The 27,945-nt window shown below is 40.6% G+C and overlaps 2 protein-coding genes across 3 annotated transcripts; one reads left to right on the forward strand and one right to left on the reverse strand.

Annotated features, from left to right (window-relative positions):
- On the reverse strand, window positions 1-27,888 carry eif3jb (eukaryotic translation initiation factor 3, subunit Jb). 2 transcript variants are annotated; one of them, XM_058381498.1, is made up of 8 exons: window positions 27,728-27,888; window positions 27,533-27,624; window positions 24,657-24,711; window positions 23,103-23,194; window positions 22,553-22,673; window positions 21,528-21,701; window positions 21,274-21,347; window positions 1-184 (listed from the first exon to the last, which is right to left on the reverse strand). In XM_058381498.1, the coding sequence occupies exons 1-8, from the start codon at window positions 27,747-27,749 to the stop codon at window positions 104-106; spliced, it is 711 nt and encodes a 236-aa protein (XP_058237481.1). In that variant the 5' UTR covers window positions 27,750-27,888; the 3' UTR covers window positions 1-103. The 2 variants fall into 2 exon arrangements, with proteins under 2 accessions (XP_058237481.1, XP_058237480.1); XM_058381497.1 differs by lacking the exon at window positions 1-184 and adding an exon at window positions 19,208-20,421.
- cilp (cartilage intermediate layer protein, nucleotide pyrophosphohydrolase) lies at window positions 10,726-19,526 on the forward strand. The gene is made up of 9 exons (XM_058381496.1): window positions 10,726-10,849; window positions 12,632-12,786; window positions 13,898-13,945; window positions 14,054-14,323; window positions 14,556-14,729; window positions 15,116-15,430; window positions 15,521-15,629; window positions 16,095-16,252; window positions 16,338-19,526. Exons 2-9 carry the CDS (start codon window positions 12,720-12,722, stop codon window positions 18,701-18,703), a joined length of 3,507 nt encoding a protein of 1,168 aa, XP_058237479.1. The 5' UTR covers window positions 10,726-10,849; window positions 12,632-12,719; the 3' UTR covers window positions 18,704-19,526.
- Window positions 27,889-27,945: the final 57 nt, after the last annotated feature.

The following is a 27,945-nucleotide window of genomic DNA, read 5'->3' on the forward strand; positions in this document are numbered from 1 at the left end:
ATTTTAACCACTCCTCGGGCGTCTTGTGGTTTTGTTTTATTGGTGCTGTGGATAAAAAGTGACCTCTTTGGCTGCATGTTTGTGTTATGTGGCACAGGGGAGGTCACTGGCTTTCATTGAGAACCTGTGCTGTGGTGTAGAACATCTGAATCATCTCCTGAAGAACTGACGAAGGACACGGCGGCTTTGTAGAGAGAGAGAGAGAGAGAACACTAACATTTTAGTGTGCGAGTTCATGTTTCTGGAATTCATCTTCATCCTAGAAAAAGTTTAAGAATCTAAATCTGATGGCTGAAGACCAGTCCAGAGGAAAACACTAACTCTGGTCCAGCCCTATGTTTTAGATAAACCCCAACCTTAATGCTACTTCAATCCAGATTAATTCTAACCAAATCTAATTCTACTGCAGACTTGACCTTAGCTTAACCCTTCATGAACCCTAATCTTTAGGCAAAAGCTAGTGTATACCAATCCTTATCTCAGCTCTAACACTAGCACAACCCAAGCCTTATCTTAGCCCATAACCCAAACCTCATCTCAGCTCCAACCCTAGCACATCCCAAACCCCATCTCAGCTCAGATGCTAACACAAACCGACCATCATCTCAGTTCTAACCCTAGCACAACCCAAAACTCATCTCCGCTCTAACCTCAGCACAACCCATACCTCATCTTAGCATAATGCTAGCATAACCCAAACCCCATCTCAGCTCCAAACCTAACACAGCCCAAACCCCATCTCTGCTTTAACCTTAGCACAACCCTAGTCTTTAGGCAAAAGCTAGCATACACCAGACCTCATTCTTAACTCTAGCGTAACCCTAATCTTTAGGAAAAACCCTAGCTAAACCCTAACCCTGGCGTATCCTTAACCAAACTCAATGTTAATCCTAACCTTTAGGCAAAAACGACCTTAGAGAGATAGATAGATTATTCATCCTAAAGGGAAATTCACAGGTTACAGCAGTGTCCACAAACACAGGTAATAGATAAAATAGGAAGGAATATAACAAAAGTACTATACAACCCAAAATAGGATACAAAGATATAACAAAAAATATATCAAATAACAAAATATTACAAAATATAGCAGAATATAATACTATAACAAACTATAGCAGAAAAATACTAAATACAGAGATTTAGGAATAAATATGGAGAATGAGATGAGAACCAAGATAAGTAATGTGCAAAACAAGTGTTTAAGGTTATGTACTGTATGTGCAAAAACCCTTACCGTTAACCTGTAACCATGGTCCAGTCTTCATGCTAGACGAGTATAACTAAGTCAAGTTATTAAACTTGAAAAAATGTTGTTATTACAAATTTGTGTCCCCAGGTTTCTTCTCTAATTTTATTCATTGTTTCATTTTATATATTTTTATACAATACCAATATTTCTAGAGTTAGCTGACACGATTAGGTTGGAAAACATCTAGGTAATGGATTTAGCCAGAACAATGGACAGAGATCCTAACCTTTTTATTCTTTATTTTATCTGATGGAACAGAAACCCTGAGATATTCAGCCACTAAACCCTCAGGAGTCCCAGGGTTAAGATACAGTTCCAGGATCAACACAATATTTACTTCCATGTAATATATATATATATATATATTAAAAAAAAAAGAGGCTAAAATCTCAGTAAGATGTTTGTGGTTTCTGTAAGAGGATTTTGATCGGACTAGCATTTGCTGGTGAGTATTCCAAGATCAGATGAGATCCATAGCCCGGCTTCTCCAACACTAATCCGGTTGATATTGTATCCTTCCTTCATTTTCCCATACTGAAAAAGTCCCTCTTGTTTATGAATTATACTTGACGAGAAAACCGTTCTTTGTTTCCAGGAACACATATACGTCTCACTGGAGGCGAAGGGAAGACGGGAACGTCTCCCGCTCCTCTTCCGTAGGATCGCTGGCCCCCTAATGACCATAGCAGAAGCCGTTCCTGCATACTTTCACTGCTGGAGTCATTAAGCCGAGGTTCCCCACGGATCTGACTCGCAGACCACGGCCTCAGATCAGAACGCTACAGTATGAACCCCACAGAATCCCTGAGTCTGATGGAACACGAGGAGGTACACTCTTTACATACACTGTGATGGAGAAAGTACAAAAAAGTAAATGCAAAGTGAAATGAATCCTCCGCTCCAGTGGATGTTGTGTTTTCTTGGTGCCATTTTAAAAAAACATCCGATGTGTCGATTCATTCGTTCGTCCATCAACTGTAACTGCTTTATCCTGGTCAGGGTGATGGATCCAGAGAGATCAGGCTCATTTACACTCACCATGTCACCCACCACCATGTTTTCTGGGATGTAGGAGTAAACCAGGCAGTCTGGTGGACACTGAGGAAGAACATGCCCTGAAACCCCACACAGACCCATAAAACAACAATGTCCGAACATCAAATCATGTTCAGTCTGCACTCTGTAACAGGAAACAAGCCCAAATACACACCGGACGCATCTTATAGCCTGTTATTTCATGCTTATGAGCCACTCAAGCATCCCAGGTGCTGCATGTTGTAGAAACTGCTGCTTTTATCGAACAGCTTTGCTGTAATGAATTATTCATTTCAACATTTCAGAAACCTCAGACCTCCGATCGAATCCAAGGTTCGATCGTTGCCTCCTTCTCCGTATTCTCATGAGTCAAATTAAGGCGAATCTTCAACCATTCCAGACAATTTTGTAATAGCTCCATTAGGTATCCTGTTTCTAACTGCCTGTGTAATTTTAGAGCTCATCACTTTTGCTTCGAAAGCTCTGCGGTGACAGATGAACGGATTTTGGTCGAAGGTACCAAACTGAAGAATAATTGGCATGCTTTTAAGAACAAATACTATTATTATTTTACTTTTATGCTAACCGGACTGTTTTTTCCCAGTTTTATGAAGTTAAATCATAGTTTGAATCATTGTGTGCCATGTTTAAATGTTGCAAAGAGTTTTATTTTATTTATTTATTATTATTATTATTATTATTATTTTGTATAATTGTATTTATTTATTTATTTATTTATTTTAAACCCTATTTTCTTGCTGGGGAGCCAGTTATTTTGGGCTGTAAATATTTCACTGCCCTGTCCAGTTGCTAAATGAGAGTGTGTTTGTGTATACTGTTGTTATTGGGTTTTTTCCCCTGGAAGTGTTTGGCTTTGAAGATCATCACCTGTGAGATTAACCCCTAGAGATCATCATTTAGAAAAACACTGTCAGTGACGATCACAGTGTGTTTCAGCTGTTAGGTAAGGTGTCTGAGAAACACGAAAGACAATAACAAATCCAAAAACACAAGGACGATTCAGACAAAGCAGAAAAGGTAGGTATAGTTTTTGTGAATGGAATTCTTCCCTCTGATTGGACGAGACATCGGTCACTCAGGATCTACAGGAAGTCCAGCAGTAGCTGCAGCAGTAGAAAGTGGATTGGTGTGTGTATGAACACAGCTCTGCTCTTATAGCACTCCTTACATCCTTTAATCTGGAATAGTTTGGTCTTCCGAACATTCCTGCGTTCTTCAGGTGTGTTTTTAGAGATCGCAAACTAATCTTTACTCCATGATACACTATAGTATACTAGGTATACTCACTCAGAGATCACTGATGTTGAGTGAGGATGTCTGGGTGAGTGAGTCCAGATTCTGAGGTCACACCGTGTCAGAGGTTGTATGTACAGGTACAGCGTCATGCTGTAACAGTGTCCTTATTTCCAGTGAAGGGAAACTAAAGGTACAGCATACAGACACATCCTGTACAATTGTCAGCTTCTGACTTTGTAGTAAAAGTTCAGGGAAGAACCAGATATGGGTGTGATGGTCAGGGGTGCACAAACTTACAGCCATGTAGTGTAGAATAGACACACATTTTACCAAAAATCTTGTTTTAGTTTAAATCGCAGCGATGCCTTGGTCGTGAACGTGAGTCTGTCTTGGAGAGCAAAGATCCTGGCCAATCAGGAGTGTCTGAGAGGTCATCTACGCAAACATGTGACCTCTCGGACACTTGATTGGCCAGGATCTTTGCTCTCCAAGACAGACGCTTCTAGAATGTGAGTCTCAGAGTGTGTTACTCTGCCCTGTGATGCTGCAGGTGCAACGCTTTGAAAAGATGCAGTTGTCTGGCTTTATATATCTCTGAGGAAGTAAATATAGGGCTTCCAGATTTTTATTTATTTTATTTTCCCCCCATATGCCCCATATCCAGTCGCTAATCACACAGTTTAGCTTCGATTGAAGTATTGCAGTGTTCCTTTATGAAATCAAGCAACAGCTTTCATAAAAGAACAAACTGACCGTTCCATCCAGCTCAGAGTTATGTTTTCATGAGGAATGAGGAACATCATGGCCGAGTCTTTGCCCGAAAAAGAAAAGAGAGAGTCATGTGAATGGCTCGGCTGTTAGCTCTCGGCTGTTTACTGCTCCACTGTTTATATACAAAGGAACAGGAATAAATGCTGTTATTTGTGTTTGTGTAAAATCCTTGTTGCTTAGTTACCATGCCCATTTTCTGTCCTGCTTGGAGTTTAGGTGGCGTTTGAGCTGGTGGAAACAGCGCTTTTAGCCACCACACTGTTTATAGAACATTAAATTGTGAGATTATGAACACTTTATATATGGAGACATGAGTCTGAGTGTAGAGCTAACGCAGAGGAACACTGGAGCAAAATCACCAGTCCACTTCCGGACTACTGCAGACCAAAAGCAGCGTCTGAAACATCTTTTCACCATTACACCAGCAAGCGGTAACGGTCTGTCTGCTGCAGTAAAATCCCGCTCCTCCAGCAATTCCCTTGTATTATCACCTGCCTGTAATCCTGAGATTTGCTCCATAAACAAAACACCTTTCCTGAACTCCGAGTTCCAACCGCAAACCGTTTCCTGATCCTTTTCTAAATGACTGACCTCAGACGTCCCCACAGGAGCGCTGCAGGAAATGCAATAAGGGCTGTCTGGTAAACATGAGGTAAGATTTGATTCCAACCAGACTCGCAACACCTGACAGGAACATGCAGGACGAACCTGTGAAAGTTTCCCCTGAATGCCAAATCTCATCCATCAGCATGCGCTTGTTTTTATGTGCTGGTGCTGTGTGGGTTTACTCCGGGTACTCTGGTTTCCTCCCACAGTCTAAAAACATGTACATCAGGTTGATTGGTAATTCTAAATTGCCCATAGGAGTGAGAGTGAGTGTGTGTGGTTGTCTGTCTATATGTGTGGCCCTGTGATGGACTGGCGAACTGTCCGGTGTCCGGTGCCTTTCACCCAATGTGTGCTGGGATAGGCTCCAGCAGATCCCTGTGACCGTTTTTTTTCTAGTCATCTGTGTACTTTTAGTCAAATAGTTTACATAATTAACCAAAAAAGAAAGAAAATAAGAAATAATAAAACCAACCTTTCTTTAAAGCAGGAAAATAAAAACTTCTAGGTGACTGCTAAATAAAATCAAGTGTATATTATCTTGAATACAGATTCATCTGAAACACACAGATTATAATAAACCTATGAATTTATATTAAATCTATAATTTGTTTTAAATTTCTAGATGTTTCTTACTCATTTCAAGCTCAAATTATCTCCAGAGTTTTAACCCTGGTCATGAGTGAAATAATCTACATCATTTTTTATTGATCATTTTCAATCTTAGTCTGGCTTGTAGTCTGGAGTTTTTCATTTCTTAGAGATCATAAGATTATAATAAACCAAACCTATGATATGTATTAAATTTCTAAATGTTTCTTACTCATTTCAAGCTCAGGTACCTCCAGAGATATTTATCCAGATAATAATCCAGAGATTTTAACCTGATCATGAGTAAAAGAATCTACATCATTTGATCATTTAAAATAATCTCAAGTCTGGAGATTGTAGTGATGCTGGTTAACATATTCCTGAATCTACAGGAACTCTTGGGAGCAGGATCGTGTTTGAGGTTTCTTTCGTGTCAATCTTTTTGTTTTGTTGTTTTCTCTCTTTTTCCCTCCACCATCATAACTGTTGGAAAATTTGTCTTTAATAAACCCCACAGCTCGGAGCGGAAGCTTTAAAACCCTCTCAGAAAGATGTGTAAAGTAGCTCCTGGCGTGAGATGTTCATCATCCTGCTGTGTATCTCTGCCCTCTAATTCTCCTCATGAGGTGAAGTTAAAGACGGTGGCCTTGGAGGAATCTCAAAAGCTTTAATTCCACGAAGAACGTTCTTAAGAAGAGCCTTTGGCCAACTCCGGTCACCATCTGGTGGTGTTTTTATATCGTTATCTCTAATGAACCAACCAACAGAAGCAAAGTGAGTGAGATCTTAAGATACTGATGCAGAGACTCATGCTAGCAAAACTGGCTAAAAAGAAAAATTCTATCAGACTCTTTAGTCATATGGACTTGAAAATGAAGCTTTACTTTTTTGTGTAATTTGTTCTTTCAGAATCAGATTATTTTTTTCATGTCCGCTTCCTGCTTTATACACTTCAGCAGTCTTTCAGAACACAATGTTTCTAGATATAGACAGATAGATAGATACATGGATGGATGGATGGTTGGAAGGATGGGTATATACACTACCAGTCAAAAGTTTGGACACACCTTTTAATTCAATGTTTTTTGTTTAGGGATTTACAGTAATACCTTGACTTACGAGTTTAATTGGTTCTGTGACCGAGCTCGTAACTCAGTTTGCTCGTATATCAAATTAAATTTCTCCATTAAAATGAATTGAAATGCTATTAATCCGTTCCAGCTCCCCAAAAACCACACCAATTTTTTTTGTTACGTGTTTTTAAATAAGAAAAATGTACTTTATAAATAACAAATAATGAAAAATATATATAAAAAATAATAATACATAAAGAATGTAAAGAAATAAACTGGTTTTATTAAGTGTATTTACCTTGAAGATCAGACGAAGATGCTAGCGGAGATGGAGGAAATTAGCGGAGGAGGGTGGCGGAGTTTTTCCATTTCACTTAACTTACTCGCTACACACTTAATGGTACAATTAATTGCAAAATTTAACTTACACACTATGCTACACTTTATCGCTAAACTTAATTGCTACTTTTTATTTATTTATTTTTATTTTTTCACTTAATCATCTTCTTCACTGATTTTTGCCTTTTTCGCCACACTTTCCTCGCTTTCACTTGCAGGGTGTTTCAATAAAAACCTGTCCAAGGAGGTTTGTTTCTTCCTCCCTTTCAAAATGTTTGGAAAATGAGTGATGAAGTGTCGTTACACAGCGCCAACACACGACCTGGAGAGAGAACCACGTGAACTGACCGCTCGCTGGGCTACCTAGTGCCGGGTGGCGTAAGCTCGCTCGTTCGTAACTCAGATCTCGGCTCATATCTTAAAGCAAAAAAATGACCGAGCGACGGCTCATATCTCGAAAAACTCCTAAGTTGATTCACTCGTAAGTCAAGGTTTCACTGTATTTTCTACATTCTAGAACAACACTGGAGATTTCAAAACTAAAAACAGTCAGTTGTTATTTTAAGACACGAAGGTCAGGTGTTCTGGAATAGTTCTTGCAAGAACAGTATTAAGTGCATTTGCAAAACCCATCAAGCACCATGATGAAACTGGCTCACATGAAGACCATCCCAGTAAAGCAAGACCAAAACGTACCTCTGCTGCAGAGGAGAAGTTCATTTAGAGTTACCAGCCTCAGAAATCACCAATTAACTGCCCCTCAGATTAGAGGCATTATGAAGGCTTTACAGAGCATCAGTAGCAGACATATCTCAATATCAACTGTTCGAAGGACATTATTGTGTATTTCGGCCGCCTTCAGCATTTTACAATGTAGAAAGAAATAATCATCAGGAAAGACCATGGGATTAGAAGATGTGTCCAAACTTTTGACTGGTAGTTTGTGTGTGTGTGTATGTATGTATGTATGTATGTATGTATGTGTATATACACTATATTGCCATGTATTCGCTCACCCATCCAAATAATCAGAATCAGGTGTTCCAATCACTTCCATGGCCACAGGTGTATAAAATCAAGCACCTAGGCATGCAGACTGTTTTTACAAACATTTGTGAAAGAATGGGTCGCTCTCAGGAGCTCAGTGAATTCCAGCGTGGAACTGTGATAGGATGCCACCTGTGCAACAAATCCAGTCGTGAAATTTCCTCGCTCCTAAATATTCCACAGTCAACTGTCAGCTGTATTATAAGAACGTGGAAGTGTTTGGGAACGACAGCAACTCAGCCACGAAGTGGTAGGCCACGTAAACTGACGGAGCGGGGTCAGTGCATGCTGAGGCGCACAGTGCGAAGAGGTCGCCAACTTTCTGCAGAGTCAATCGCTACAGACCTCCAAACTTCATGTGGCCTTCAGATTAGCTCAAGAACAGTGCGCAGAGAGCTTCATGGAATGTGTTTCCATGGCCGAGCAGCTTCATCCAAGCCATACATCACCAAGTGCAATGCAAAGCGTCGGATGCCGCCACTGGACTCTAGAGCAGTGGAGACGCGTTCTCTGGAGTGACGAATCGCACTTCTCCGTCTGGCAATCTGATGGACGAGTCTGGGTTTGGAGGTTGCCAGGAGAACGGTACTTGTCTTACTGCATTGTGCCAAGTGTAAAGTTTGGTGGAGGGGGAATTATGGTGTGGGGTTGTTTTTCAGGAGCTGGGCTTGGCCCCTTAGTTCCAGTGAAAGGAACTCTGAATGCTTCAGCATACCAAGACATTTTGGACAATTCCATGCTCCCAACTTTGTGGGAACAGTTTGGAGCTGGCCCCTTCCTCTTCCAACATGACTGTGCACCAGTGCACAAAGCAAGGTCCATAAAGACATGGATGACAGAGTCTGGTGTGGATGAACTTGACTGGCCTGCACAGAGTCCTGACCTCAACCCCATAGAACACCTTTGGGATGAATTAGAGCGGAGACTGAGAGCCAGGCCTTCTCGTCCAACATCAGTGTGTGACCTCACAAATGCGCTGCTGGAAGAATGGTCAAAAATTCCCATAAACACACTCCTAAACCTTGTGGACAGCCTTCCCAGAAGAGTTGAAGCTGTTATAGCTGCCAAGGGTGGACCGACGTCATATTGAACCCTATGGATTAGGAATGGGATGTCACTTAAGTTCATATGCGAGTCAAGGCAGGTGAGCGAATACTTTTGGCAATATAGTGTATGTATGTGGATGGATGGATGGATATACAGATGGATAGATAGATGGAGCATTTTTCCTGCAGCCTGATGTGAGGAAGATTATAAAGAATTACATCATTTGTGGGAAACATTTTATTTATTTGAAATAATGTATTTGAATTTGTGGTGTGTTTAAACTTGATTAAACTGTTTTAATAACAAAAGATTACAGCATTCCTGTTTTTCTGTTTCATCAGTTAAAATAAACCCTGTAGAGTTTGTTCCAGTTCTGTAGGTAAAACAGTTTGGTTCAAGCTGCTTCATTTCATTTGCTTCAGTTCAACAAATCCACACATTATGACCAGCACACTGACCATTTCACTGACCATCTCAGCCTGTGAGATGCAGGTAAGCAATAAAGTTTCTCTCACAAGCTTTCTTTTTTTTTTGCTCACTGTTTCACTCACTTTCTTTCTCTTTCTCTCATGCTTTTTTCTGCTCTCCTCTCTCTCTCTCTTTCAGTCTTTCATCTTACCTCCTCTCTCCTCTGTCCTAAATACTCAGTGAAGTTACAGCTTTACCTCTGACTACAGTGGAACCTCGGCATAGGAATTTAATTGGTTCTGGAGGCGAGTTCTTAAGGTGAAAATTATTATTAAAACTAATTTTCTCATAAGAAATAATGTAAATGCAGATAATCCGTTCCAGCTCCCAAAAATATTCCCAATATGAAGCGTATGTAAACTGTACGGCTGCTTACAAAGAACTGACCCAAGCCAAGCATTCCATGTCAAGAGTCCTCACAGGAAGTCGTGCCACCAAGCTTGGGCTAAAATAGAACAGACCGCCCACACCACCGATCTATCAACAAAAAAACACCTGAAAAATCACCTGAATGCTGAAGAAAACGCTGGTATCGTGGGTTGATTCTTTCCAAATAGCTTTCACTGACTGAAAAAACAAAATCATAAAATTTGTAAACTTTCTTCGGTTGGCTTTCCGCTGATGCTAACAAGTTTTGAACGGCTCCCGGATGCACGCACGACTTACCCGGCATTCAGTTTGCTCATATGCTGAAAATGCTTCGTATGCCGATGCAAATTTCTTGCAAAATTTCAATTCTTCAAGCGAAAATTCCTAATGGAGGACATTCGTATACCTAAATTCCACTGTATAAAGTTTCCAGCATAAATCTTTCTCTGCTCTGCTGTTTGGAGGGTTGTGTCACATGGACTGCTTTAATTGGTCATCATTTTTCTAACTGAATATCTAAATATTTTTCCAGTGCAGATTTACAGAAATGACTTCCGTTGTTTGTGTTGCGTAACATCACGGGATAAAATCCCAACAATCACCTCATCATTGTTCCACAATTCTTCTGCTGGGTGAGAACAAAGAACAAACTTCCATTTCTCACTGAAACAGAAGAGAACATGAAAAGTGTAACCACGTCTCTAATTGTGTGACAGTTCTCTTCTGTTTCAGTGAGAAGTGGAAGTTTGTATTCAAAACCATCTACTGAAGCTGATTTATAATCTTCTATTAAACACAGAGAGAGAGAGAAAGAGATGTGGAGTCGTTTCTGTGGTTTCCTCATGCGCTCATCTGGTTTCCTGACTGCGGCGTGAAGCCGAGCCCCCGAGTCAAGCATGAGCTATATAAGAGACGACAGAACACCACAAGCACACACACACACACAATTTCTGCTGATTCTTCGTCTTCACGTCTCTAGACTACTTTGACCAGGGTAAGAGAGCCATCTTCATATTTCATGTCTGTGTCCTGCTTTTATCCTTTTATCCATGTCCTGCTTTTTACTGAACTCTGCTTCATTATTTTTCACTTTCCTTGTTCTTGTACAGTTTCATCTCAAGCTTTAATCACCTGAACGTCTAACTCTCACCCTTGTCGTCTTTAGTTCTAGCTGTTTGTCATTCATAGACCTTAGTGAACCATTTAAGTGTCAGATTCTTTTTTGTGTGTCCGTATGTGTTGGGGTTTTTTGTGTGGAATGTGTTGCTACGCTTTTCCTGACCTAGAAAATCTAACACATGAACTGAGAAACTTTATTAGAAGAAAAAAACAAACTAGTGATGTGTCCCAAATCGTATATTTATGCACTATTGTACTCCGCTGTGTAGTAAAAATAGTGAGTCGTGTTCACACTGAAATTTCCAACATGAAGAAGCTCACTTCAAGAACCTGGATGATTTACTTATTCAACTAGGGGAAAAGGAAAAAGGGGAAAAAAAAAAAGTGTGGATCGTTGGACGCTAACCCTAACCCATGTACTCCATGCTCCTGGCTTTACTTATGTATTGAATTCAGGGGCGGAGCTATCTGAGCTGACGACACTGACACTGAAAACAATTTTCACGATAGCTGATCACACCCCGGTGAACAAGACGTCTTACAGACATCTTTAAAATGAACTCATGCGTATTGTGCGATTTATTTTTTTCAACATTTTAATAATTCACAGTGAGCGTTAAAGCTACTGTAGTAGCATCATGCATTTGTCATACACCGTCGACTGGAAAACTGTTCACACTTCCAGTCAGTTGTTCCATCTGAGACGATACAATGCTTCTAACAATCGTAGAACATTCATTAGACTCTAGAGAATGTAGTGCACAGAGTAAGTGTGTAGTATATCATCTTTGGACGCAGCTTGACCTCACCTGGTTTCAGTGACCCTATGCTAAATGTAGTGTTAGATTCTCATTCATGGCTGATAGGAACCTGATACGGGCTCCTGGATCCTCTTCACCTGAAGGCTTGTTGCTGATGTTCAATGCTTTTCAGCTCATCATGGGTGTACAGAGTGCTTACTGTAGCCTTCCTGTTTGTTTAAAGTCTTTATCGATAAGGCGGTTCCTCATACCTTCTACTCACTATCTAGTGCAAGTGTAAACTCTAGCGATTGCTGTACGCATCACATGATTGGCTGATATCATTTCAGGTGTACGTTTTTATTGTTGATGGTCAGAATGTTTGATATTAACTGGAAGATAGAACTCTGCATACAGTAACAGCTTCTTCTGTCAAGTGCATTTGTTCGAAGAGTCTGCTGTATCTGAAGTAGTCTTGAACATCTGGTCAAGTAGTTCTGAAAAATTCTACCCTGCTGTTGGGGCACTTGTTTAATTTGCTTCCTTCTTTAACTGAAAGCTGCAGGTAAACTGCGAACTCCCATATGTTCCTAAACCTTTGACTGGCAGTGTGATCGTGTTGCGCACACGCATTTTTACGCTCCCCTGATACACACTGATGACACTTACAGATGTGATATGGAAACATAAAAGTGCTTTTTAGATGTTCGCTAAAAACACCAGGACTACACAAGGACTTTTTTTTTTTCCCCTTTTCAGCTCTAAACCATAAGACTTTCTACCAGTTGCTCTAAATGTGTAACATTTAACATCACAAATTATTACAATATTCCTTCTTCTATAGTCTCAAATTGCTTGGGTAGAAGATTGTGGGGTTTAGGAAAGCAAGTAAGAGACATTTCTCTGACTGTTCACAGGAGTTCTGTGTCAGGATTTTATATATATAGCGTGAAAAGAAGTAAAGGTCATCGGCTGAGGTGAAAGGCCGACCAGAAGAGACTCGGGATGGCATCCAAGCTAACGTGGGTCTTTCTTCTTCTCGTCTTTGGAATTTCCACCACCTTCACTCAAGGTTTGTTTCTTTTACTCTTTTCATTACACCTCGTTTACAAAGCTCACATTTTCAACCAGCAACCAAATATCCATCTTAATGATTAAAAAAAGTCTCAGGACAGAATAATTAACAACCACTCTATTTATTCCCAGGCAGAGTTGATGGAGAAACCACTCCGAGTGGAAACTCGATCTACTTTGTCAAACAGTCAAATCTTGTCAGTTTATAGCTTTAATGTGAAATTATTCATGGTAAAAGTGCTAATGGGACTAACAGCTGTTTTGTTTTTTTTTGGTTGCATAACCTCATCCACCCCTCCATGAAGATGATAAATAGCTCCAGTGTCGTGTTTCCTCTCAGAAGCCGAGCTTGATTAGAAGTTATGCGTGTAAGCCAGAGGCTATGAGCCACCTGTCAGCAATTGGCCACACTTTACTGAGAGTGCTGGGTTAAGTCATGCCAGTTTCATGTTCCAGTGATGAACGTGGAACATATGCAAGCTTGAATAATATACGAGGTCAGATTCTGTTCAACTGTGTGAATGAAGCCCGTATCGTGTTATTTTACCATTATCAAAACATGTAAATGAAGCTTTGCCAAGCTCTAGCGGTGAGAACTTGGTTCAGGAAGGAGACTGATCGCTAACAGATGAGTGAGAATTGCACAAAAATCCTGATTTAAACATTTACATCATTGGTTTGAAAGATTTTTTTTATTGAGTCAAAACATAGTGAGGTTGTGTATTCATGAATATAATCGAGATCTGATAATTGTTGTGCAATTAGTTACAGTTAATTTTTCTCCAAAAATGACATTCAGTACATTATAATTTATGGGCTAATTTGTCTGGACTGACTTCCTTCATAGATTCTGGCAAACATGATTAAAGTGAGTTTGGAAGATTGTAGATTTTGTAGATAAAGCTATAAACTAAAATCTTGTAAATGTAAAGCGTACAATTAAAACTTCATTGGAAGACCAGATTTATGTGGCAGGTCAAAGGAATGTCGATGCAAATTTCTTGCAACATTTAAATTCTTAAGGCGAAAATTCGTAAGGGAGGGCATCCATATGCTGAGATTCCACTGTTGTAAATATCATGTATGTAAAATGCTAAATTTCTCTACAGGATCAGGAAGATCTATGCATCACACTGCAGCTGTGCTCCAGAATGAAGGTATTTATAACTAAATCATTGCACAAACATTAAATATGCACATAATTAAGATCAGATATTTAATGTGAGATGCATCCACTCTATCCCTATGTGCACCGTCTATTCGAGATGACTACGAGTGGACGACTTGGTTCAACGTCGATCACCCTGGAGGGAAGGGAGATTACGAACAGCTGGATGCGATTCGTTTCTATTACCGAGCTCGCGTGTGCGATTCCCCACGGGAGCTGGAAGCTCGCACCACAGACTGGATACCAGCTCACAGAACTGGAGAGAGAGTGCACTCTGAGCCAACTGTGGGGTTTTGGTGCATCAATTCAGAACAACCTGAAGGAAAGAACTGCTCCAATTACGCAGTCCGTTTCCTTTGCCCAAGAGGTAAGACTTATGTAATAGATTTTGCTGACATCTTCAGCACCAACCAGAAAGATTGCAGCATATTGGATGGTTGGTATAGCTAAAAGACTGAGTATGAATGAATAAATCGTGAAATTTTTTTGTTTGGAATTTGCAAAATGTTTGAAAGGACTGTGACAAAACCTGCCTCACTTTCTGCTGATGTCTAACCATCATGAAAACCTAATTAGAGCAATTTCCTCTGGGCTTTTAGACACAAAGTCAGAACCTGAAGGAGTGTGGGGTCAGTGGTCAGACTGGACACCGTGTCCTGCACAATGTGGCCAGGTTGCAGCCCAGATCCGCTCCAGAACCTGCACAACCCAATCCAGGTACTGCAACGGTCTAAAGATGGAGAGTAGACAATGCAGAGGACCTACATGTCCAGGTAATGTGCTTTTTTATGAATAGACACATTTGCGTTTTTTTTTTTTCTAAACAAGGACATGTGTTTAGTACTAAAAAGAGACCAAACCATATCACTTGATGTCTCTGGGATGGTACACTATTTTAAAAAGAAAATGTTTGTTCTTGGGAACAATATAGTCATGTTCCTTTCAACCTTTAATGTAACATTTTGCTGGAAAACTACGACGTATTAAACACCACTGAAGGGGGTCATCAAGTTTTGGCCTGGTAGTGATCAAGCACTATAGCAAAATGGACAGTTTCTAAATATGAAGCACTGCATCTTGTAGTATTACCCACTGCCGCTACTACCTGTCACAATCAATATCATTTTCTAAAAAGCATTCTTCTCGTTTGCTGGTGTAGTGTGTAGTCTGCAGTGTGTGATGGGCAAGGCAAACACAGACTGCAATGCTTGCGCGTGCGAGGATCACACAGTGCTTGGGTCAGTTCGTCGAGCTGGAAGTCTCCCAGCTCCTGGGGCAGCCATTCTCCTTTCAGGCACAAGCCCCAAACTTCTCACGCTATCTGACCACAATGGACACTTCCGTGTACCTGGGATCTGTTCAGACGGCAACACTACACTGCTGATCAAGCTGCAGGGCCACAAGCCTCAGGAAATTGTCATGCCGCTGAGTCCTGAGCCCACAACTGCAGTTCACGTGAAGCTGGAGAGAGCAAGTAAGGATCCAACATTGAACTAAGTACATTTGAAAGTAGTGCTGACTTCAAGTGGAAAAAAATAACAATCCCACCTTGTATCTTCCTCAGAAAACCTGTATGTGCAAAAGAACCCTGAGTCAAAAGCAAGAAGACAGGGTCAGACAGCTGCCTTCTGCTGCAAGGTCACTGGTTCACCTGAGCCTAATGAGTACCAGTGGTAAGATGTAAACAAGATCTGTAGGTACTAATGTGTTTAAATGCATGCAATTTTTCCCAATGAATGATGATCTGATCTGTTTTCAGACTGCATTAGCACCATTAAACGTTCCTTTTGTGGTTCCAAAAGGTAACCATTAACCAAATCTAGCCCCATTTAAATATTTTTTTTTCCATTTTCTTTAGCTTCTTGAAAGCTAGAACCATTGAGGAACCTTCTAAGAGCTTATACACTGCTATAACATATAGCTATTCATAGAAAAAAAGGGTTCCTCAAGGGTGTTCTACCGGTCTGATGACTAACCAAAAAATTTAACCTTAAATGTTTAACAAAATGTGCAGAATAAATTGGAAAACTTACCTTTTGATAGGTCATTTTTCATTTTCGGAAGAGTATATAGACAGACATCAATAAATCACCCCAGCTCATTTTTTCTTGTACAATCTAAACACTGATTAATTCCAGGTTTCACAATGGAACGCTTCTTGACAAGAGCGTATATCACTACGATGAGACCCTGGTTCTGAGGAATTTAAGAATGGATCAGGCTGGAGAGTACTACTGTAGAGCTAGCAGTGAGAATGGTGCTATTAAATCCAAGCCAGCTACACTCTCGGTCATAGGTGAGCTTTTCATGTAACATATATTTTTAAAAAACTTGTTTACAATCACTTTGTTCACTTTGGAATTTTTTTTTCCATCTAAAAGGTCAGGCTGAGCCTTCATGCAACCCAACCCCTGAACCCCACATGATCCGTTTGCCTCGTGACTGCTTACAGAACCAGACAGACTCCTTCTACTATGATGTAGGAAGATGCCCCATACTAACATGCACTGGCCAGCTGGACAATGGAATTCGCTGCAAAGACTCCATAGCTTTCTGTTGTGGGGTGTCCAAAATGGAAGAGAGACAAATAACATGCCAAGGCTACGAGTTGCCTACTATGGTGGTCACCCAGTGTGGCTGCAAAAAATGTGTGGAAACAAAGGCAACAGTTCGTGGACGAGCTATTGCAGCAGATACAGAAGAGCCTTTAAGGTTCGGACACATCTACATGGACGGAGCAAGGATTAGCCGAACAGGATACAAGGGCACTTTCTCCATCCAAGTTCCTACAGATACTGAAAGGCTGGTTCTGACTTTTGTAGATAACATGCAAAAGTTTGTGAACACTACTAAAGTACTGTTGTTCAACAGTAAAGGTGGAGCTGTGTACCATGAGATTAAACTGCTGAGGAAAAAACCTCCCGTTACCTTGAGCTCAACTGCCACCAACAAACTACAGCTTGGAGAAGTACCAGAGGAGGAACCCATGGCCGAGATTGAAATTCCACCCAACTCTTTCTACAAGCAAAATGGAGAGGTATTTGTTGGTAATGTGAAGGCCAGCGTTACCTTCATGGACCCAAGAGATGTATCCACAGCAGCGACTGCTCAAAGTGACCTAAACTTTGTAGGCACTGAAGGCGATACCCTTCCCTTGAGAACCTACGGCATGTTCTCGGTTGACTTCAGGGATGAGTCTGATGGCGAGTCACTAAATGCTGGAAAAGTAAAAGTTCGACTTGATGCGGCCCAAGTCAAGATGCCGGAACATCTCGAGACGATGAAGTTGTGGTCCCTCAACCCTGATACTGGCCTTTGGGAAGAAGAAGGACAGTTTCATATGGAGAAAAAACAGCGAAGAAAGCGAGAAGAAAGGACTTTTCTCATAGGAAACATGGAAATCCGAGAGAGAAGGTTGTTTAACTTGGACGTGCCTGAGAATAGAAGATGCTACGTTAAAGTCCGAGCTTTCCGTAGCGAGCGATTTATACCAAGTGAGCAGGTTGAGGGTGTTGTGATAAGTCTGATCAATATGGAGCCTACACCTGGTTTCTCCAGCAACCCTCGTGCCTGGGGCAGGTTTGATAGTGTCATCACTGGTCCCAATGGTGCATGTCTGCCTGCCTTCTGTGATGACCAAAAAGCGGACGCTTATTCTGGTTATGTCATGGCAAACCTTGGAGGGGAAGAACTGGATGCAGTAGCTTCAGCACCAAAATTAAATCCCAACATCATCGGTGTCCCTCAACCTTATCTGAATAAACTGAACTACAGAAGAACAGATCACGATGATCCCAGACTGAAGAAGACGGCGTTCAGTATCAACGTAGCGAGACCCAGCCCGAATGCAGCCGAAGAAGCAAATGGTCCCATTTATCCGTTTGAAAAACTGAAAGAGTGTGAAGAAGCTCCATTTAATGCACCTCACTTCCGCTTTTCAAGAGTTGAAGGAGATCGATATGATTATAACACTGTTCCTTTTAACGAGGACGACCCAATGAGTTGGACAGAAGACTATTTGAGTTGGTGGCCAAAACCAACTGAGTACCGAGCTTGCTATATTAAAGTAAAAATCAACGGCCCGCATGAAATTAATGTTCGTTCTCGCAACATGGGAGGCACCCACCCGCGAACAGTTGGCCAACTATATGGACTTCGCGACACCCGTAGCATCCGAGACAGGGTACAGTCCAGTGTCTCGGCAGTCTGTTTAGAGTTCAAATGCAGTGGCATGCTCTACGACCAAGACCGTGTGGATCGCACCCTAGTGAAGGTGATCCCGCAGGGCAGTTGCAAGAGAGACAGTGTAAACAGTATGCTACAAGAATACTTGGTCAACCATCTTCCACTGGCTGTCAACAACGATACCAATGAATTCACCATGCTTGCACCACTGGACCCTTTGGGCCACAATTACGGTATCTACACGGTTACCGACCAAGATCCTCGTACCGCAAAGGAGATAGCACTTGGGCGCTGTTTTGAGGGTACGTCAGATGGAACATCAAGAGTAATGAAGACCAATGACGGCGTAGCATTAGTCTTCACTTGTGGTGACAAAGACGTAACCAGACAGAGCGTATTCCAGCAACTCCAGAATGCTCCAGGCCGGGCCATAGCGGGGACCACTCGTCCAGGGAGAGGCAACCGAAGGCAGAGGGGAGACTCCGCAGCACTCCGTAGTAGCCAGAGAAGAAGTACTCGGAATCCCAACAGACGTTCACCAACCACACGTAGAAGCTCATAATGAACACGTGTAATGGAAATGGGCTGGACAGGACTGCTGCCAGGGATGTACTCCACACCACTTGACGGGTGTGAACAACTTTCGAGCATAATAGTAAATGAAATATAATATGGTATACTAAGAAATTACTTTTAGGGGTTTAAGTACTGGGTCCTAACTGAACCCTGTCTTTTTCCCCTGCTTCCAACACACCTTGTTCCACTAAACAGCTAATTCTGGAGTTAAAGTTGGTATGTAATATGACATTTATAGTTTAAGGAATACTGTTGATCAGTAACAAATAAGGAGTGCCCCCACCCCTAAACAAAATTTGATAATTGAGGCTAGCATTTTTTTAAACAGCTATCTTATGCCTAGTATAGGCCTTAACACTTACCTGTACTGTGATAGTTACTACTTGAAATTGTAAATAATGGGATATTTATTTCATACACCACGATAAATGACCAGAAATTCTAACGTCTGTATTTGACTCACACTAAGTTTTCCAAAAAATAAAATTCCTTTCGACCAATCATTTTTATTAAATTACATCCTTAAAAAAAAACACTGTGGAGTCTTGTCATTGACCACTTTTTTTAAAACATTATTTGTGAAGCATTTTTTTTTCCCCCCAAATGGTTAGCGGGGTAAAAAACACCAAAACAAAAGGAAAACCTCAAATATTGATTGAGAGCAAACATGTTTATCTGTTCCATCTTCCTCCTCCCTGATTCAAGCCTGCAGAAGCTACAACAGAAGTCCCACAGTCCTGCACTAGAAATTGAACTCTACCAGCATTAGAGCAAAGTAAACATTTGAATGGAAAGAAAGAGAAAAAAAATGAATAGTTTTCGGAACAATTCAATAGCAAAAAAAATGCTGCTTTGAAATTGTACTTACGTTTTTCTGCTTTTCCATCATCATTTTAAGGAAAAGAAAGTGTACCTACCAACAGTGTTCCTTATGTAGTGTCTGCTGTAAATGCACTGACATGTCAAGGAAAAAAAAATAGTTGTTGAGTTATGTGCATCTGATGTTGCTGACAACTGGCAATCAGACCTATCGATATAATGCTGTGGAAATAGCCACAAGAAGAAAATATCCATGTTTTTCTTTAAACCTAGACATTCTGTATACAATTACTTTGCATAGAATATCACTTGTTTCTATGTAAATAAAATTGCACAGAGGTTAACAGCATCAGCTATTTCAGTATTTCAACCAAAATAAACATGTTTTCTGTCATATTTCGTATAAGGCATTATGATTATTAGTTTCTTATGTTGGCCAATTGGAGAAGACACTTTGTGCAAAGATGTCTCACATCCTAAAGTCTTTATCAGAGGCAGAGTTGTAAATACAAGGCAATTTGATAGATCTTCCTTTTGTCACCAAATGGCAATTTTGGTGATAGCAGCTTCACTAAGAGTTGTTTTTGACCACCGAAGCAAAAAAAAAAGTCAAAGGTTTGACACAGTGTTCAGTTTACTCCAGGATGGCACTGATGAGAGAAAATGAGAGACGAGGGTGGGGGGGATGCTGCATGTCTTGAGGGGGGGGTAGGCGTGGTTGGGTGGACAGGGAGTGCGATTCAGCCTTCGTCACATGAAGTCCTCGTAATCGTTGTAGTTTCCGTCAAATTCGCCGTAATCGCCAAAATCGTCTTTCATTTTGGCCTTTAAACCGCCGCCGGCAAGGACGGTTTTCTTTTTCTTCTTAGTACCTTTGGCTTTTTCCTATAAGGAAAATATCACGTGACAAACGTAAGCAAAGGCGGACTCGATCTCTCACAGAATTACAGAACGCCCTCACAGGGTTAAGGGAATGATTTAACAGTAAGCGAGCTGACGGCTCCCTCTACTGCATGGATCAGGCATTACACTCTGGATTCAATGATATTCTGTTCAGTAAGCTCTATATCCAGGGCTTGCTGGATCCGGAGCTTGTCCTGGGAACAAGGCAGGAATACATCCTGGATGGGGATGCTCAGTAAGGATCGAACAACCGTGTCCTCACCTTTAGGACACATGCAAATATTTGCATCTCCAATGGTTTCCAGGTGGAAAAAGAACGGCATGCCTTTACTTTACACTTAATTAAACAAGTACAAATTCAGTTGCAGGACATTAAATTGAAATGTTGCTGTAACGCAACAAAAATAAAACAAACTAGGAAAAACTAACTAAATTCTGGTAAACTCAGAATTGGGAAGGAAAAAATAGTAGTGTATGGAATATGGCAGAATTAACACAAAATTATGAAAAATTGTGTAGGTTCACAAGTTGTTCTGAAATATAAAAGGAGGGCATAATAAAGGCCAAGAGAGTATTTATAACATGTCCAGAGTGTGTAATATATCTGGTCTGAAATAATTGTGAAATGAATTGATTAAAAAACAAATAAATAAATAGGGATAAAAGACATATTTGTGAAATGTAACACCAAATTATGGTTTTTCCCGTAAATAAATTATGGGATAGAGTGGGTGCGCAAACTTTGGAGTAGTATTATTGTTAAAATGAAAATAAATTAATAAAAAATAAATAAATAATAAAATTGGGAATAAAATAAATAACTTCACAGCTTACCTTTTCCTGCTTTTGCTTTTCAGTGAGAAGAACTGACAGGGAATTGTTGATTTTCTTTAAATCGTCTAATTCCACTGCGACAAACAAGAACAAGCAAACCGTTTATATTTCAGTGGGAAAATTTGAGCGGTTATGTGCATTTAATTTACACAAAAACACAGGACAAGATCTCTGTTAGACTCAGATAGGAATTTCAGCTATAAGCATGAAATCAGCACGATAACCACAATACAGATGCTGGGCCATCTACTCACGTGAAATACAGAGCTCCCGAAACAGCGACTCCAAAAAGCTTGAATAATGCACAGATTTTTCAAACTGTGTAATCTTATCTCTCAGTGATCTCTCAAAAACTACAAAATCTTCCTTAGTCGATGGACACATGGCTTCAATTCCCGAGGCACTATTTGTGGTAGTCGTGTCAACACCTGCAGAATAGAAGAGTCCGAGTGTTGATCATCATCATCTTCAAAATAAGTACATTTTCTTTATCTGGAAATTAGGTGCTTCCTCTCATTAAAGCAAGTTAAAGTTAAGTTGTGAGGATAAATACAGAAACTTTAACTATGACCAGCAAAAAATTCCAGCTCCACTGTGAGATGTAGATGTTCAGAGAAACTGTATTTCAGAGCAGAGGACAAGGTGTTTCAGCTTTCAATTATAGCTTTCTAGATATAATTATATCCAGCTATATCCAAGTGAAAAATGAGCAAAAAAATGAATTTTTGAGATTTCACTAGTAAGAATGTCATTTTCACTTCTGAGAATTAAATTATAACTAATACAAATCTGACATGCTCTACTAAGTAATGACATCTGCACATGCAGAAATGAAAATGTCTTGCAAATTTTACATTTTTACTAGTAAATCTCATTTTTGATATCATGAATTTAATTTCCACATGCACAGTTTTCACTATTTAATGTTAATTTTTCCATTTAGTCGAAACAATCTATGAGTTTTCCCTATTCATTTTAACCAGGGAGCTATTTTTACTAGCATTATTTAATTTTTAATAGTGATAACTAAATGTTATGGATTGATATTACAAGCATCATTTTTACAGGTAAAAAATTTAGTTATTGGTAAGTCATTTTTCGTTAAAGTCTTTTTAGTGCAAATAGTGGGAGCTAGTGATCTCCACTAGTAAAATACTGAATTATCACTTGTCATTTGTTATGTTATATATTATATATATATATATATCTCCTTTTGTTCGTTTCCTAACATTGCTTCATGAAGCATGGCCAAGTGTGCAAGAAACGTGACGGAACTCACCGAACGCTTCACATGCGAGCGCCATGTCCGACTCCTCCTGCAGCTTCTGCACACGCAGTTTCTCGGCTGCCAGCTCTTCAGGTGTGAGCTGGGACTCAGCCTCGGTCTCAGTCTCTTGTAACTGGTCAAATATCAGACGAGTTAAAAATTATTCAGAACAATTAACAAAAACAAAACCATCTTAGTGTCCAGATAACTGACATGACTGCGTGGTGATGAGGAACTCGTTACTTTATGACCGTCTCATGACTTGTAGATTTGGACATGTGGTCATTTTATTTCACGGTGACATTTCCAACTGTCACGTCTGACCAGCGCCATGACCAGATGAAACGTCTGGTTTGAACTTAAAGCGACTTCTGAGCTGACAATATATTTCTCTTAATGATGAATAGCGGTTTTAAATGCTCTCAGTAATCAATCTTTATTCCGAATCAAGAAAATGCCCCTGACCCTGGATCAGCTGATTGGAATCTGAAGGGGATTTCCTAATTAAAAAACAAAAAACAAACCCCACCCCATGAATAGCATTCAATGAAAACTGACTCACCCTTTTCCTCAGCTCCTCTTGTTTTTTCTCCTTTTCATTTTCTTTCTCTTTGATTTTAGTGCCCAGTTTTTTCTTCACTGGAACTTTGACCTCTGTGAAACAGAGAGAGAGAGAGAGAGAGAGAGAGAGAGAGAGAGAGAGAGAGAGAGAGAGAGAGACAGAGAGACAGAGAGAGAGCGTGTACAAGTGGAAGAAAACGATATGAATGTGATATATTACGACTCTACACATAATTAGATAATAGTGTGCAACTTGGACATCTAATCCTAATGTGATTTTAATGGTTGTGAATAATTTATTAACGCACCAATGAGGAATGCCTGTAATTAAACCGACAGAAAACCAGTCAGCGGAAACCGTTTAAACAAAACGAGCCTTTAGAATAGAGTGATGATGGTAATGGTTGCATATTATCTGTCAGCGGCTGGAATAAAACGACAAACCATCAGCTACAGAGTGCACATGGGGTGAGAGAACACTCCAGTGTGATGAGTTGCATGTAATCACACAGACTAATTAACCTATAAATACAACAAGCTAGTCATCTCAACTCATTAATGCTGATGAATGAAAATACGCAGCTTTCCTGGTAAAGAGTCTTCCTTATGTTCCATGATCATGTCTTTGAGAGCGAAGTCATGATATTAGCAGAGCATTAAACCTTCTGTATAATTCTGTATTTTTGCTGTCTTTCACTTCCTATGATTAATAAACACCCCTCCAAATCATAAAATTCAGGGGTTGGGCTCAGCCCCTTAGTTCCAGTGAAAGGAACGCAATGCTTCGGCATTGGTAAATTTGGGGATGACCCCTTCCTGTTCCAAAATGACTGCACACAAGTGCACAAGGTCCATAAAGACATGGATGAGTGAGTTTGGTGTGGAGGAACTTTACAGAGTCCTGACCTCAACCCCATAGAACACCTTTGGGATGAATTAGAGTGGAGACTGTGAGCCAGAACAAAACTGGGACGTCTGCCTTTACATGCACATGAATGTAATATGGAGTTGTCCCGCCCTTTACAGCTATAACAGCTTCAACTCTTCTGGGAAGGATTTCCACAAGGTTTAGGAGTGTGTTTATGGGAATTTCTGACCATTCCTCTAGAAGCGCATTTGTGAGGTCAGGCACTGATGTTGGATGAGAAGGCCTGGCTCACAGTCTCCGCTCTAATTCATCCCAAAAGTCTCTGAAGTTCCTTCACACCAAACTCGCTCATCCATGTCTTCATGATCATGATTTAAGGATGTTGATGCTTTTTATATTTATATGAAATAAGAAAAAACTCTCAAAACTCGAGTTCATGCAAAACATTTAACTAACAGCTTCAGGAATGCAAATAAATGTTGCAGCAGCTTGCTGACTTCTCACACTGAAAGAAGAAGAATTTATATTTATTTATACATTTATATTATTTTAAATGTGTGATGAATTATCTGTCAGATTCTGACCAGTTATTATCGATCATGCACAGTGATTTTGATCTTTTGATCAAAAATCAATCAAGGGTCTAAACTGTGTCGCTTGTACTCAGCTTCAAACTGGAAACCACACCTGTTTTTGTCTCCTCCACCTTCTTTTCTTCCTCTTCTTCATCATCCCAGTTATCCTGCATGAGAATAAAAACAACAAATGTAATCCAGTGAATTTAAACTGCATTTAAAGGTTAAATACATGGTGAGATACAGAAAAAAAAAAACAAAGGATCATGATCTTAATTTGAAAACTCAATGTATCTACACTACATTGCCAAAAGTTTTGGGACGTCTGCCTTTATCATGCACATGAATGTAATATGGAGTTGCCCCGCCCTTGACACCTATAACAGCTTCTATTTTTTTGGGAAAGCTTTCCACAAGGTTTAGCAGTGTGTTTATGGGAATTTCTGACCATTCCTCTAGAAGCGCATTTGTGAGGTCAGGCACTGATGTTGGACGAGAAGGTCTGGCTCACAGTCTCTGCTCTAATTCATCCTAAAGGTGTTCTGTCAGGTTGAGGTCAGGATTCTGTGCAGTTCCAGTCAAGTTCCTCCACTCCATGTCTTTATGGACCTTGCTTTGTCCACTGGTGCGTAGTCATGTTTGAACAGGAAGCGGTCATCCCCAAACTGTTCCCACAAAGTTGCTCTAGAGTCCAGTGGCGCTGTGCTTTACACCACTGCATCCGACGCTTTGCATTGCACTTGGTGATGTAAGGTTTGGATGCAGCCGCTCTGCCATGAAAACCCGTTCCCATAGGAGTTGACCGTGGAATATTTAACAGTGAGGAAATTTCACGAATGCCTAGTTGCTCGATTTTATACACCTGTGGCCATGGAAGTGATTGGAACACCTGAATTCAATGATTTTGAGGGGTGTCCCAAATCTTTTGTCCAAAAAAAAAAAAACAACATTTCAGTGAGAGTGAAAAAAGAACAAAAACCCTGGAGTTCTGGAAATCATTTCTGGGATTCTGCATAAACCGTTTATGACTTCTGAGAAATTCTTTTGAAAATGGCTCCAGTTTTTTTCATATTGCTTCTAAGGGATATTTCTCACTACAGAAGGTTTCTGGAACCCTTATAAGGAATTCTGCATTCTTCACCACTATGAAGAGATCATCCTAAGGAGACTCCAGAGTGACACTGTCACTGCTAAGGGATTCTGGAACACTTAATATATCCAATATCGCCTTTACTTGCATTTTAGAACGGCTTATAAACTCTCATAATTCTGAAGGGTTCTAGAATAACCTGAATAACCCTGTGTCATTTTATACTACTTCAAAAAACTCCTAAAGGGTTCTAGATCACCACTAAGACACCCTGGAACACCACAAATAAATAAAATCTCACCTATAAGAGACCTAAAGAGATTCAGTGTCACTTCCAAGAGATTCTAGAATATCACGAACACATCCGATGGCACGTCTAAAGGATTCCAGATCACTACCAAGAAATTCCGGAACATTTGTAACATACTCTAGATCACTTCTTAGGGGTCCTGGAACACAGCCGAGCAACTCTCTGAACACCTCTGAAGAATTCCATACATTTGTCAAGGCACTCTGGAACCCGTCCAAAGGTGCTCTAGATCACGTCTAAAGATTTCCAGAACGCATCCTAGACATTACGGCCAACTGGAACACTTCACTGGGACATATATATCCTACATATATATATCTTATATGAACACTTATTAACATTCACTTATTCATATGATGTAGGGGTCCTAGAACACACCTGGAGGGTTCCTTTTGTATGGTTCTATCAGTTGCAATGACTCTAGAACACTCAGTAGTCTGTTAGACGTGGAACTGAAACACTTCAGTGAGATTCCTTATGATGTTTAGTGGATTCTAGAACACACACCTGGAAGGCTGCTTAGAATCCTTGGTTCTATCATATGTAATGATTCTAGAACACTCCCAGTTGTTTGTGTCTGTTAGACGTGACACTTGCAGACTTCTAAGGAGTTCTAAATGAACCTTGAACCCTTCCATATGTCCCTAGAAGTTCTAAGCAAACCCGGAACCCTTCCATATTTTTCTAGACTTTCTAGAACCCTTCCATATGTTTCTAGAAATTCTAAGTGAATCTACAGGGTTTAAATCAACTCAACGTGGATCTGGAGAACTTTGTAAGTACTATCAGTTTTAAGTTAATCCATCAGCCTTCCATACGTTTCTTTCCGACTCTAGAAGCCATCCCTGTGGTTCCATAAGTTCTAAATAAATCCAGAACCCTTTCTAATGTTCATCATGCCCTAGACTAATCCAGAACCCTTCCACTTGTCACTATCGGTGCTCCTAAACCACTTTTAGCTGGTTCTGTCCACTTCCATCATGCTCTTGAAGTTGAAACCAGGGGGACTTCTGGAAAGTTCCATCAGTTCTAGGCAGTTCTAGAACGGTTCTCGAGGCGGCGGTGGCACGCCGCAGCGTGACTCAGTGGCCCCTGCTGCTGTCGCTCTGCCTCACTATATAGTTCGCCGGATCGCGTCACAGTGACGTCACACAAAACACGAACTTTCCAGCTGGCGCAATCGAATATCACGCGTCTCTCCTGCTAGCATTGCTAACGCTAGCATGAGATATCCGGCTAGTGTTACCCGGGTCTGTCACAAAACCCAGAGTAGAGTTGTGTAAACTTAAATGGCATCATTTCTTATAGTTTAACACACCGAGGCACGTTTTAACAGCAGGGTAGGACCCGGGTCAGCGTGTTAGTTAGCTAGGCTAATTCTGTAATAATAACATTAATAACAGCTAAGAGCAGACCGCTATTTCAGCTAACAGCTAAAGTTGCATGCCGGCCGAAAGCTAGCCAGCTTAGCTTAGCCCTTAGCACTGTGCTTGCTAGCCAGCTAGCTGAGTGGCTAAAACATCTGGAGTCCTGTTTTAGTATTTGATCACGCAATAAATTGTTCGACTACACGGATTTTTTTTGTTACCTTGACGTCGTCTTCCTCGTCTTCTCCCTCCCACCGGTCCTGCAGTCCCGCCGCCTTTTTTATCGGTTCATTCGGCTCGAAGTTGTCCGCGTCTACAACACACACACACACGCTTTAAACTTTAAACCGCCTTCAGAACTTATCTAAAAAAAAGTAACCTGTCTTTAAAAAAAGATGGACTACATCACTTCTTACCCCACGAATCGGAATCCGCCATTTTGTGATATGTGCGAGTTTATCACACTCCTAAAACAGCTAGCTGAAGGAACGCATGTGCGCGCAACTGAGCTACTCCGGAGCGCGTTCACGATTCCTAGCGTGCACGGCTTGATGACGGGATAGCTGAAGAGCGCGCGCTCTCGCTTCCATCTCTCTTTAGCCACATGTGACCCGGGAGCGCGCGCCCGCGTGGA

The sequence above is a fragment of the Hemibagrus wyckioides genome, linkage group LG27, assembly GCF_019097595.1.
Source record: "Hemibagrus wyckioides isolate EC202008001 linkage group LG27, SWU_Hwy_1.0, whole genome shotgun sequence".
Lineage (NCBI taxonomy): Eukaryota > Metazoa > Chordata > Actinopteri > Siluriformes > Bagridae > Hemibagrus > Hemibagrus wyckioides.